Source organism: Petaurus breviceps, unplaced genomic scaffold (assembly GCF_028583685.1).
Source record: "Petaurus breviceps papuanus isolate PSGF00001 unplaced genomic scaffold, PetGlider_PUasm1.0 226, whole genome shotgun sequence".
Taxonomy (NCBI): Eukaryota; Metazoa; Chordata; class Mammalia; order Diprotodontia; family Petauridae; genus Petaurus; species Petaurus breviceps.
In genome coordinates this window covers 9,783,128-9,797,819 of record NW_027185890.1, presented here as the reverse complement: position 1 = coordinate 9,797,819, position 14,692 = coordinate 9,783,128, and the positions used below count along the sequence as shown (strand labels likewise).

The 14,692-nt window shown below is 38.8% G+C and overlaps 1 protein-coding gene across 2 annotated transcripts in view; it reads right to left on the bottom strand.

Annotated features, from left to right (window-relative positions):
• TMOD1 (tropomodulin 1) overlaps positions 1–14,692 on the bottom strand; it is a 138,522-nt gene that overhangs the window by 2,069 nt on the left and 121,761 nt on the right. The window contains exon 9 of one of the 2 annotated variants that reach the window (XM_069095359.1): positions 11,475–11,619. The exons of the other annotated variant lie outside the window; for it this stretch is intronic. Coding sequence (XP_068951460.1) covers positions 11,475–11,619 — 145 coding nt within the window. The remainder of the gene's footprint in view (positions 1–11,474; positions 11,620–14,692) is intronic. 2 annotated transcript variants of the gene reach the window in all.

Sequence of the window (14,692 nt, the reverse complement as noted above, 5' to 3'; positions counted from 1 at the left end):
TATGGTGTGTGAACAGCCAGTGTATGACATGGCCTGCAGTGTGTGAATAGCCAGTGTATGACACAGCCCACAGTGTGTGAACAGCCAGTGTGTGAACAGCCAGTGTATGACATAGCCCACGGTGTGTGAACAGCCAGTGTATGACATGGCCTGTGGTATGTGAGCAGCCAGTGTATGACATGGCCAACTTTACTACTTCTTCCTAACCTATTGAAGCTATTAAATCAGCTGAGTTTGAATATATCTTTGTAATGAATATCAAGGAATTTCTATTAAATGCCAGACTAGGATGTCGTTATGGTGAAAACATTCCTAAAATTTCTGAAATCTTGCTATTTTTATTATATTTATTTACATATGTATATATGTATACATGTATAGACAGCATACATATATATAAATACAATGTGTGTATGTATACACAGAATTTTTAGAACAAAAATTAAGCAACATCATTTATTCTTCCATACTGTGTAACTTCACAATTTCTACAAAGACAAACATAAACTCAAACATTGTTCATATTATTTGAAGAAGATAAATGCCATAAATAGGAAGACAGTAGCCAGAAGGGTGCAGAACCAAGACATTAGCTCATGGAATGACTTGTCAAAAGTGTTGTCTGTAACAGACCTGATTAGATAAAGTATATTTAAATACCTAAATGTCTGCGGATGAGTGAGGAGCAGGAAAGATAAAGCCACAAGAAAAAAGGAATATATACAAATCTGTGTGGCACCAATAGGTGGCAGCAGAAGGCACCACCTGTGTAGCATAGATGGTAAGCTATTGCCAAATGGGGAATAAAATATGTCTATACTTAGACATCTTCCCATTCCAGAGTTGAGAGGCTATGCCAGAGACCACCAGACCGATTCATACGAGCTGCAACAAAAACTGAATGAGACAGTAGCTGCTCAATGCTTAAAACGTATTAAGTACCAAAGGCAAAAACCACTCAGGTGTGGTAAACAATGGTAGACCTCGTCCATATGACGGGAGTTCTGGAATGCCATAATACATTGGGCCCAGATGGTCTTAATGAAAAGGGTTAATGATGATGGTAATCAGGAGGAACCTTTATTAACATGGTGCAAAGCAACAAACTCAGCCCTACATAAAAGTTCTGCATGCGTATGCCATCATGCCAAGAAGTTCTCATAGGCCTGCTATAGGGTTTTACTACATGTAAAATAACCTGCTTATTGCTTTAAAATCTCATACACAGTTATCTCCTTCAAGAAACTGATTCTAGCTTGTATCAAGGTAGAGGAATCTATGATAGCCCCCAGGAGATTTTGTAGATTTTTTTTTAATCTTGACCTTCCCCAGCATGGGAATGGGTTGGATTTGTGGATTTGCATTTTGTTGTTTTTCTTCTCTTTTATGAATACAAGAGAATGTGGTTTAAAATTTTTACTTATCCCTCATTTAGTCTCTGTAGTAGATTTAAAGGCTTTGAGACATAATATTTAATCCACTCCTGTTTTCATGGGCTGATACTGGTCTCCTGACAGGAAACCTTCTATCAGTTGCCACACATGCACCTGAAAGAACCACCAAGGAACAAAAGAAGGTGTATACTCCATTTCTGTTTATCTCTAATGATTTATAATCGAATATGTGCATACAGAACTTTTGGTCACCCCTGTTCTGCAAGAGGATGTAAGTGTAACAAGGAGACCCATAAAAATCATGGCTGGGAAAAGTGGTATAAAGATGAATTTTTTTCTTTAGCTATACAAATAAAAGCTGTCCTTTTCATGAATCTTGCCATATAGATATGATACTGGTACACAGAGAAATAGAGGTGAGTTATGTCAGACACCTAATAAAGGTTATCATCAGGACTCAAGTATGATCTAGCTCTCAGGACACAGAATGACACAGCAATTGAATGACTGTAATTTCTGGAATTCAGTGGTTCTGCCCTTATTATGATTACATATCCACACAAAAATACATGACCTGCTCATTGGTATAAAGAAATTTTATATTGGACCTCATCCAAAGGACTTCCCAAAAATGTCATTTGAGCAAATTTTCAGTATACTTTTTATACTGTTAAGGGAAGTAGGGAACTCTTTCAAGCCAGGCCACACAATCAAATCTTTATCTGAGGTAAAGTAAGAGGATAAGGTGTCACCCTAAGGACATTACAGACAAATTCCTAGGTAATTTCTAAGTTGAAATTTTTTTATAATTTTTTTTATTTTTCAAATGCTTTATTAACTTCTGAATTACATCATTCATTAACTACAGATTCTGAGTTACAAATTTTCTCCCCATTTTCCCCCTACCCACTGCCCCAAAATAGCAGTCCCACAGGATATCCCCTCCTCCAATCTTCTCTCTCCCATATTTTCTCCCATACCCCTTTCGACTTTTCCAGTGGATCTCTATGCCCCAGTGCTTGTATATCTTATTTCCCAATTACATGTAAAATAGTAGTAATAATAGTACATATATACATATTTGAATATTTGATTTTAAAACTTTGAATTCCAGATTCATTCCCTTCCTCCCTTGTCACCCACCCTGACTGGGAAGATAAGCAGTTCAGTATAGGTTGTACATGTGTGGCTAATGCAAAACAATAACATAGTAGATATATTATAAAAGACTGACTATATTTCCCTCCCTCCTATCCCACCTGCCACTTGTTCTGTTCTCTACTTTGATCCCATCCCATCCCTTTTCTTTTTTTTTTTTTAAACAATCAGGGTTAAGTAACTTCCTCAAGGTTACACGCCCAGTTATTTCTGGGTTACACGCCCAGTTATTTCTGGGTGTGGTGCTAAGTGTCTGAGCCCGGATTCGATCCCCAGTTCATCCCGACACTGGAGCCAGTGCTCTTACTCACTGAGCCCCCTGGCCGCCTCAACCCTGTCCCTTTTCAAAAGTGGGTGCTTCCAACTTCCCTCCCTCCCAGCCTGCCCTCCCTACCATCCATCCCCTTTCCCCCCTACTCTCCTATAGGGTGAGATACCCTATTTAGTGTGTATTTCATTCCCTCCTCAAGCCAAATTCAATGGGAATAAGGTTGACCCATTCCCTTTTGCCTTCCTATTCTTCCCCTCCATTGTAAACATTTTCCCTTGCCTCTTCTATATGACATAGTTTACTCCATTCTGTCTCTCCCCATCTCCTCTCATTATATTCTTCTCTCACCTCTTAATTTCACCTTTTAAGTATCATCCCTTCCTGTTAAATTGGTTCTGTGCCCTCTATCTATGTATACCTGTAAACATATATACTCACATTAACATATGTATTCATATGCCAATATACCCTCATATATAGACATATATATGTGTATATACATATATATATATTTTTTTCTATTCCCTTCAACTACTGAGAAAAGTTTCATAAGTTACAATTATTGTTTTTCCATGTAGGAATGTTAATAGTAACTTTGATAAGTTCCTTATGATTTATTTTCCCTGTTTACCTTCTCATGCTTCTCTTGCTTCTTGTATCTGAATGTCAAATTTTCTATTCAACTTTGGTTTTTTCAGCAAGAATGCTTGAAATTCCTCTATTCCACTGAATGACCATGATTTTCCCCTGAAACATGATACTCAGTTTTGCTGGGTAGGTGACTCTTGGTTTTAATCCCAGATCCTTTGACCTGTAGAAGCTGCCAGATCCTGGGTTATCCTGATTGTGTTTCCACAATATTTGAATTGTTTCTTCCTGGCTGCTTGTAATATTCTCTCCTTAATCTGGGAATTCTTGAACCTGGCTATAATATTCCTAGGAGTTTTCTTTTGGGGATCTTTTTCAGGAGGTGATCAGTGGATTCTTTCAACCTCTATTTGGCCCTCTGGTTCTAAAACATCAGGGCAGTTTTCTTTGAGAACTTCCTGGAGGATGATTTCTAGATTCCTACTTTGATCATGGCTTTCAGGTAGCCCAATAATTTTTAAATTATCTCTCCTGGATCTATTTTGCAGGTCAGTGGTTTTTCCCATGAGATATTTCACATTGCCTTTTATTCTTTCATTTGTTTGGATCTGTTTAACAGCATCTTGATTTCTCATAAAGTCATTAGCTTCCATTTGCTCCAATCTAATTCTAAAGCAATGATTCTCCTCAGTGAGCTTTTGACATTCTTTTTCCATCTGGCAAATTTGGCTTTTTAAGGAATTCTTCTCTTCATTGCCTTTTTGAGCCTCTTTTGCCATTTGAGTCAGTCTGTTTTTTAAGGTGGTATTTTCCTCAGTCAGGCTGTTGACTCTCGTTTTGTCATTTTCTTGCATTGTTCTTTGAATTTCTCTTCCCAGTTTTTCCTCCACTTCTCTTATCTGCTTCTTGAGGTCCTCTATGGCCTGTAACCAGCTCGTGTTTTCCTTTGAAGCTTTTGGTACAGGAGTTCTGACTTCACTGTCTTCCTCCTGTTCCATGTTTTGCTTCTTTTTGTCCCCAAAACAGGAGTCTAATGTTGGAATCTTCTGTCTGCTTTGTTTCCTTTGCCTGGTCATGTCACCCCTCAGTCACTTGACCCCTGGGCTTTTTGCCACAGTAGGACTCTGCCACCAGACAGGGGAGCTTTCGTCCCAAATGCTGGGGTTTTCTCAGTTGCCAGAGGTATTAGATGGGTGCCCTCTGTGAGGTCTCCACATGCTCTGGCAAGCTGGACACACACCCCAGGACCTCCACCCTAGACTGCAAGCCAGATCCAAGAAGGTTAAAGCAAGAGCAAGACTGGTGCTTGGTCCCCCTACACTCTGCAGACCAGGAGCTGAAGCTACCACATGGCACTAGTTGACTGTGCCAGCATCTCACCAGCTTCTCGCCCTGGGGGGCAAAATCCAGGCACTCACACTTACTGGGTCCCAAAGTCCAGACTGCACTGACCTCTCACTTTGTCCTTTGCATCTATGTGTTGATAAATCTGGAAACGGCCACAGCTGCTGCTTATCTGGAGTCCCTCATGCCCTGGGGTTAAAGCCTCAGCATGGGGCTGGACTCCCAGAGCACTGAGCTGGCCTATTCCTGCCGGCCTGCCGGGCTGTCCTCAGCAGGAGGTTAGCTTCTCTGTATCATTTTGTGGGTTCTGCAGCTCCAAAGTTTGTTTAGAGTACTCTTTTTACATAGATTGTAGAAGCCAGAGCAGCAGGGGAGGTCCTGCTTCTACTCCACCATCTTGACTCCACCCCCTCTAAGTTGAAATTTAGGGAATAGATAAGGATTGTCATAATGCTTCCTGACAGATTTTTGTGCCATGCAGATAGCTCTGGTCTCTCAAAGACCATACCAGTAAAACATAAGCTTGGTCAGGTCCTATGAAATTAGAAAGGCCTGGAAATGGACCCCACCCATCTAATGGACCCTGTCATCCAATGATTGGCCTAGCCTAAGTGCTGTGAGGTTCATCAAACAATCACAACTCTTAAACTGTCTTCTAAAATGTGAAGGGATTGAATAGGGAATGCCAATATTCACAAATTTACAAAGCATTTGAAATACACATCCCACATGAATAGTACTGTCCATGAGAAAGTCTTTCAGATTGACAATTAAATAGAATCATAGGACCTCAGAGTTGGAAAGGACCTGAGAAGTCATCTGGTCCAACCCATACCTGAACGGTAACATCCCGGGCAAGTGGTCATCCAACTTATTTTATTTCAAGACCCCCAGTAATGAGGATCCTATTCAACTTTTGGAGAACTCTGATTATTAGGGCAAAACTTTTTCCAATTAAAACTAAAATATGCCCCTGCAATTTCAACATACAGGTTGAAGTTTTGCTTTCTGAGGCCAAGTAACAAAAAATCTAATCACTCTTTCATGTGTCAGCCTTTCAGATACTTAAAGACAACTATCATCTCCCCCACTAAGTATTCTCTGTTCCAGCTGGAACATTCCTAGTTCTTCCTCTCTGATATGCCAATCAAGCCCTGTCAACATGCCCATCTTCTTCTTCTGAATTATAGTCCAGTTTGTCAATGTCCTTCATGATACATAATGCCTAGTACTGAGCACCACATTTCAGATGGTTGAACCAGCACAAAAATATGACTTTGCTCATTCTAGACATTGCTTCAGTTAATGAAACCTAAGACTTAATAATTTCAAGACATAGTGCCAAATGACAAAAACTGCAGTAGTTGTATTATCAACTAAGTAATCACATATCAGCAATTTTCATTAGGTAATAATACAACACCACTTCTAGCTTTAAATTTTGAAATATGCATACCTCCTAATCTGCCACTTTTATATAAGTGCGTTGTAAATTTATAGCTGTTGCTCATCCTTCATTTTCAAAGAGTTTTAATGGTTTAGAATGAGTGTATATTCTCTGTTTTCTATTCTGGCCAGAAACTTTGAGGGTCTTCCCCTCTCAGAATGATAGTTTTGTGATGGTAAATTAGGCCATCTTTTGTCTCAAACTTATAGATATAATTCAGTGAATGACTTAAAATTCACCCCCTTTCCAAGACTGAAGAGTGGGTGAATGGAAGAAAGGTGTTCAGGAACTGGATTTTCTACATTTACAGAATGCCTCAGAGCATCACCCAGCTTTTATGCCATGCCAGAAAGAAAAAAAAAAGATCTGACTTCCCTTTTCTTGGAATTCTCTAGCAGAAATGTCATACTTCATCTTAGTAATGCATTCCAATGACTCATGTGTCTTATCCTCCACTCCCCCCTGCCTCTTTTTTTTTTAAGTTCATAGAAGGATACAAATGGCAGAACGGGATTCTGAGCAAGATGCCATCACTAGATATTCTTTGTGTCCTCTGGAGGGAACTAATGACTTTCATAGAAAAGGACATTTGTCAGCCCTAAACTTGTTACTTTTCCTTTCCACAACAGAAATATAATTTTCAGACTTGTAGTTCTAACTTCGATTTTTTTTCTAGTGGGGAGGTCTTTGCTAATATATTTTTAGAGAATAAGGAACATAGTTAATGTAGCTATAAATAGTTACAACACAAGAGGCAACTGAAGTATCACTGTTGGAAACAGTCCATCAGCATAGCGCCTGGTTGCTCCCTGTCGGCTGTTGCATACAGAATAGTTAAAAGGGTGTGACTGCATTTTGGGGAAAAATGCTTGTGCTAAATCTTCTAGGTCAACCAAGAGGTTAAAAGAAAAGAAGAAATGCTAAAAGGAATATTGATACTACAGTGCTCCAAATCCTTCCTCTAGGAGCAGCAGCTATTAGAGGCTGAAATACTGCCGGGTGATCATTTTACTACTAGTTCTAATTGCTGATTTCATGCCTCCCAAGGGAAATGCCCTTTGTGAGGGGAAGTACAGACCTTATTTCATCTGCCCTGCTAGGGAAAGTGGGAAGGAAGAGGGAGAAAGGAGAGGAAAGTGAGAGGGGAGAAGAGGAAGAAAGAAGGAAGGGAGGGGGAGAGAAGGAGATGGAGAGAGAAAGGGGGAGGGGGAGAGAAAGAGAGAGAAGAAGGAGGGGGAGGAGGAGGAAGATGAGGAGAGGGAAAATTCTGGACAAATATGAATCTAAATGAATACTGAAAATAGAGCCTGGATGGTGACTTCTTTATATCAATGATATTCCTTACCATCAGTTATAATATTACCATGGTGCTAGTAGTGGAGAAAATATGGGAATTCATAGTAATGTGGATCTCATTCCCTCATGAAACACTAGAAAGACTGGGAAAAGTATCGTTTGCCCATCAAATTTTTATGTTTTATTCACTTAAGGGATAGTAACATGCAACCAATCAACCATACTTTTCAAAATATACCAAGACCCTCAACTCAGGAATATCTCTAAGATTCACTTTTTCACTACCTAGTTTTCAGGGACTCCATTTTTGTGCCTTCTCTTACCCTCAGATCAAAACTATGTGGGTTAACAATTGTGTTACAGTTGATCATTCTGAATTGAGCATGCATGAACTTGCCTAAAGACATACTGTATTATTGTTTGATGACTTGACAAATGTATTGATGGAGCAAATTATCAGATTCAAGCACCCCTAAGTTGTTGATCATTTAAATAAAGAATGAAAATTAAACTCTCCAAGATATTTTAGACACACTGGTTTTTTGAAAATTGGAATCTAGGAACCCAAGAATTGTGATGCTGCTGTGTACTAAATAATTTTTTAAATAGGACTGGACTTGGAGTCAGAAGATCTGGGTTCAATATAGATTCTAAAATACTAGCTGTGTTTGGGGGAAAACGTAATATAAATTTGATTCATTATTACTAGTGATATCCATATTTGATTCATGAAAATCTGTTATTCTGAATCTCTTTTGCAAAGCCTCACTACTGTGACACATGTATTGCTACTTCAGGCTCAGAAAAATTGAACTCCACAATCTCATCTCTCTTGCCAAGGGTCACATGCTGAATAGAATAACAATAAACATGCCTACATTTGGGAACCCTCCAGCTGAGCTGAGCCATTGGAATAAGTCCCATAAAGTTCCAAAGAAACTATGTAAGTACATTTCCTTTAAACCAGCATTTACACCTAATTTTAGTTTTCATCATAAGCATAAAATGAATATTTTCTAGTTAAATTTCACTTTTGAAGGAAGAAGTTTACAGAATATCAGACCTAGAATTTCCCCCTATTATGGAAAAATGTTTTTAAGTAGCTTAGTGCATGGGACAAATTTTTTATTTTAAAGCCACGGTGTGGCCACGGTTCCCACATCATCTGATACCTACTATGAATCTGAAATCTATTCATTTAGGAATTTTTTAAGTTTTGGTTTTATCAATGAAACATGGAAAACCCCAATGTGGGACTGTGCATATTTCCCTGGGACATTCCACAACCCAGTTTTCAAGGTCTATTCCCTTTATTAAGTTCCCACATCAGCAATTACGGCAGAGTGGAAAGAGCACTGAATTGCTCCCAGTCTGCTACCTCTAACTTTTGCAAGAGAAGGAGCAGAAGAGAGAGAAGGGAATTATGTAGGTGACTGACAGATGACTCTGGACCAATGAAATAGGTCAGAGATTGAATTTAGGGCGAAAAAATTTGTGAAATTTGGGGAAAATTTCATGAAATTAAAATTAAAAATCTCCAGGACCAAATTCTGGCCCGGATTCTACTTCTAGGTTGAAAGGGAAGTATTTTAAGTAGGATATAAAAGAATTAAGGAGGACATAAAAGGAGGATATAAGGAGGGCAGGTAGATTAGAGAATACAACCTGAAGAAAGATTCTAGAAGAAAAAGGATAGGGAATTGGCAACATAAGGTAAGTAAAAAAAAAATGACAAAATCTAAGAAAAGAGCCATTAGTAAAACTCAATCTCAATTGTCTATACTCAAATGCCTAAAGTTTAAGAGTAAAGCAAATCAATAGAGAGACTAGTGGGTGTAGTAAATTGATGAAATAAATATAGAAGTTTGTGCAGGGCTAAGGGGGAGATGGATAAAGTTAAGGTCAAAGTGAGGATATCCATAAAGTTAAAACACAAACAACCAAGGCTAAATTTTTTTTTTGCTTTTTGGAGGGCGATTGGGTTTAAGTAACTTGCCCAAGGTCACACAGCTAGGTTTTTTGTTTGTGTGTGTTGAGTATCTGAGATCGGATCCAAACTCAGGTCCTCCTGACTCCAAGGCCAGCACTCTACTCACTGTACCACCTAGCCACCCCAAGGCTGAAAATTCCAACTAGTATTAAAAGAGGAAGGGAAATTGTTCAGGGACTTGCATAGAGAATGTAATATTTATATTTCTGCACAAGTGAGTGACTGTTTTCTGCATCCTAGTATGAGCTGAAGTTGTTATGAAGAAAAGAGTTCTCCTAAAGAGAGAGAGAGAAAGGGAGGAAGAGGGAGAGAGGAGAGAGACAGAGAGAGATAGAGAGAGACAGAGACAGAGAGACAGAGAGAGAGAGAGAGAGAAGGAGGAGGGGGAGGGGAGGGGGAAGGAGGGAAGGGAAATAGAGAGAAGAAACAGAGAGAGACAGAGACAGAGAGAACAAGAACACAACCCCAGAGATGGACAAATGTCTCAATTTTCAAAAAAAGGGAAGAGAACAGCCCCTGCAGACTACAAGCTCTGGAGTATGGTCCTGAGATTCCCAGAAAAATTCTAGAACAAATAATTAAAGAGATGGTTGGTGAAAAACTAGAAGGAGCAATGATGATAACAAAAAACCAACAAATCAACCCCAATTAACCTCATTTCCTTTTGTTAAAATTATTGCTAGTAGATGAGGGTGATGTTGTAGATATAGTTTGCCTAGATTTCATTGTAGCTTTTAAGAAGGAAGGGAATATGCAATTTATTAAGTGCCTACTTAATTAATTATTAGTAATCCTATCTGCCAGACAACCCTAGCCAACTACTTGTTGGGTGTGGTAGAGATTCCTTCCATTTGTAGGTTGGACTCAATGACTTGTGTGGACTCTTCCAACTCTTCTTCCATGATCTGCAATCAGAGCACTTCATAGCCTATAAATTACTATCTATGTGGATTATTCTTATTTTCCACCATCTAGGGCAAGGCTTCTTAGCCTGGCATCCACAGAACCCAACAGAAAACCAGGTGGTTCATGAGTGAATGTAAGGGGTTTTGTAAACTCGGATGGGGAAGAAATCATATTTTTAGCATAACTGTTTTGTTATTTTTATGATATAAAAGCAATATTGTGAGAAGAGATATATATAAAGGCTTCCCCAGACTGCCAAAAGAATATAGGACACACTGAGAAAGGTTAAGAACTTCTGGGGTCCAGAAGAACAGAAGCAGAAATCACCACTATATAATGAGGGATCTGGCCTCAATCAACTGTTGGGTTCCTGTCATCTATGGTTCTAATTCAGTGGTCATCCCCTGAATGACTGATACAATGCTACCCAAAGAGGATGATTCGTATTTAAGGACTCTACATCCTCAAGCCCCATGAGACTAGATGCTTCTTAACCTTTTGGGATAAAAAAAAAGACCTTTGGATGCTTCTACTAGACAGTCGATTCAGGTTAATTCAACAAATATTTATTGCCTATGGTGGTGTGTTTAGCACCCCAACTAGGTGCTGTGGGTGATTTAAGAGAAGTGGAAAGCTTAATTTCCCTTACTGAGCCTAAAATCAAAATGGCAGGATAAGACAGTATACATGGAAGAACCTTATATTAGACTGTTAGGGTTTAGAGGTACTACAAGAGTTCATAAAAGGGAAAGGTCAGGGTAGGCTAAGATTCTTAGGGAAACTTCACAAAGGAGGTATGACTTATATAAGCTCAGTCTGTGAGCTGAATTTTTTTTGGAGGAGTTCTTCTTGATAAACTCTTATATCCCTACATAGTTCTCAACACAGAAATTGGCCAGAGGTTGCCTTTAAAAAAGTAATAATTCTGGGATTGAAAGAAAGCATTTTTTATTGGTATCACTGCTTCTCACTTCCTTACCTTCTCCTAGATTCATAAGGGAAATTTATGTCTTTTTTTTTTTAATTTAGAGGCATCTTTCTTCAGTGCTTCAAAATACTGAACAGGGCTGGCTAACTTACCAAGGTCATTATTATTCATCATGGCATTAGAAGCCCGGAGCCGAGGGCCTTGTTGTGTAAAGTGATATCCAAATTTTAAAAGAGTTGTATTTTGTTCCAGCATGCTCACAATCTCCATTTCCACCTTGTTTCCCAGGGGCTGGCTCTTTGATAAAGGAGAAAAAAGCAAGAATTTCATGAGAACTAAGCATCTCCCATCTGATTCCCTGACCCAAGCAACTAAACAGTATCAACGGGCCAAAAGTTATTCCAACAAAGGTGGGTGAGGAAAATAGACAAAAGAAGCTAGGTATTCTGCTCTCTATCCCCCAAACTGGAATAATGGAAAATAAGAAAGCCAAGTAAATCTGATCCTAACTCTGAAATTTGAGGTTTTCTTAGATATAAACAGAAATGTGGTCAGTAAGTCATTTAGAAAGGATCCTCTGGAATATTACTTTTCCTAATGGTCAAATGAAATTTCTCAAGACTGTAGATCAGGGTAGATTTCAGTGGGTCTGTGGATAGGAAAAAAATTATGTCTTTATTTTCACTAACCTTTGCTTTCCTTTATGATCCACTGCATTTTATTTTAGAAATTTAAAAATACTATTCTGAAGAGTCCATAAGCAACATCAGATGACTAATGGGGTCTATGACCCCAATAAAAAGGCTAAGAACAAAAAAGGTTGAGAACCTTTGACATAGATAATCTGAGAGCTAAGCACTTTCAAGTGTTGTGAATTCACCTAGCTTCCTTGTGAGTTAAGATGCTGCAGGTATAAACAGAAAACCAACAAAAGCTTATATTCACTAGAACCTGCTCTAGTACCATTTATGGGCACCATTGATGAGGACCCTTGAATCATCCATAACAGCAAAGACCTTTCCACAGAATGCTGCATATCTAGAGGACTGCAATCCTTGAATGTGCCATAAAACTGGACACTGGACTGGCAGGCAATGCATGTTTCCAATTAGTTTGGGAAGGGACTGAGAGTCCCATTATTAGGTAGGAAATATGGCACCCTTCTCTGTGTCATTATCTCAGAAATGTCCCAGCCACTCCAAGGAATGTTAAAAGAGGAGCTGATCATTAAAAAAAAATTTCTACACCTTGAAGGTGAGATGGCATGGATTGGACTTGGAGTGTAAAGTAAGAAGCAAAGAAGCTTGCTTCAGGGAGAAGCTGGTTAAGGAGAAATTTCACTCCATATATTCCTACTATGTAAAACAAATTTACACACAGAATTGAGCTTTTACCTATAATTCTTCCCTGACTTGGAGGTTTCCCTGACATACATTGAGTCAAAGTTGGAGTTTGTTTTATAATTTTGGAAATTTCAATTAGAGATTTTTTTTGTATCCAGACAGATGTGGATGACTTGTTCTTGACCTCATCCTACACATAAAATATACCAAGGAAGAAAAAAAAAACAAGAATGGAGCTCTTTTTCATACCCTCTTCTTTTTCAAACCTCCGGATAAGAAATTTGGATTAGTATGTCACTCCTCCAATTCCACCTGGGGTCTCTGTGTAGTCATTCTTTTCACTTTGCAAAGTAAAAGATTTTTTTTTTAATTCATGTACAGAAGGTGAAAACAAGACCAGATCATGGAATATTAATATAAAAGTATCACATTGTCCTATAGAAGGAGTGTCTTAAATGCTCAAAATAAGAGTTAAGCCAGTGATTTTTGGTCACATAATGAGAAAATAAGTCTCATTGGAAAAGATCCTGATGTTGGGAAAGATTGAAGGCAGAAGGAAAAGGGAATGGCAGAAGATGAGATGTATAGATAGTGTTGTAGAAACAAGGAACATGAATTTGGGCAGACTTCTAGAATAGTGGAGGATAGAAGGGTTCATGGAGTCTCCAAGAGTTGGACACAACTGAATGACTGAACAACAAAAAAGTCAATAATGAAATGCTAAGGACAACAAAAAGTGTTTTTTAAGCTAAACGAAAAAGAGAAGAAGATGAAAGGGAATAGGACTGCTATTGGGGACAATCTTTTCTTGGTACACAGCCTATGCTGACCCTCTGTAGAGTTTGATGTTGCTGCCTCCTCCTAGAAATGTTCTCCTCCTTTATCTTCCCTGACACTACCCTCTCCTAGTTCTTTTCCTACTTTTCTGATCCTTCTCAGTTTTGTTTGTTGAGTTACCATCTGTTTCTAAACCCAATCACCTGTTGTCCCCTGCAAGGTCCTTGAGTCTTCTCTCTCCACAAACTCTTTCAGTGATCTCAGCATCTCCCGTGAATTAGTTATCTGCAGATGATTCTCAGATCTATATCTCTAGCCCTAATTTTGCTCATGAACTCCATGTCTTAAATTCCAACTACCTATTAGCTCTAGATGTCCTATCAGCATCATAAACTCAACATTTCCAAAATGGAACCAATTCTACTTCCTCTTCTCCCAACCCTGAACTCCTTCCTCCAACAAAGTTTCCTATTTATGTTGAAGGCATCATTGTCCTTTTCAGTCATCCATATTCAAACTTTGGAGTTGTCCTTGACTCTCCCTGGCTTCCCATAGCCAATCAGCTGACAGGTCTTGTCTGTCTCTTTGCCTTGGTTTATATGCATACCATTCTTTTTTCTTTGGCCTCTTACATGGCTAAAATCTTAGTGAAAGGCTCTCATAACCTCTTCCCCGTACTACTAAACAGCTTCCTAATTGGTCTCCCCACTTCCAGACTATGTTTCTGTAATACATCCTTCACACTGTTTCTAAAATAATATTTTTTAGGTACAAATCTGACCCTGTCATTCCTCTGCTCAAAAATCTCAAGGGCTCCTTATTGCCTCTAGAACAAAATACTAATTCCTTAGTATAACATTTAAATCCACATAAAATCTGGCCTCCAGCTACCTACTTCTATCTAGCTCCTTTCCAGATTTGTAGTTGTTGTTGCTGCTAGAGGACTCCCTTCCACATACTCAGCATTCCAAACCAATCTGGTCTATTAAGTGTTCCCCAGATTCAGCATTTCACCAACCACCTCCATTCCTTTGCATAGTCAATGTACCATGCCTGGAATTTAAATCCTCTACACCTTGACCCTTTAGAATCCTTAGCTCAGCTCCTATGTGAAATTTTCCTTGATAGATCTCTTCTCATCCTGTTATTCGTACTCTTTCTATCCTAAAATTTTCTTTGTCTATATTTCTGTGTATGTGCAAATACTAGTGGAATGTCAGGAGCTACTTAATTTTTTTTTGTCTTTGCAG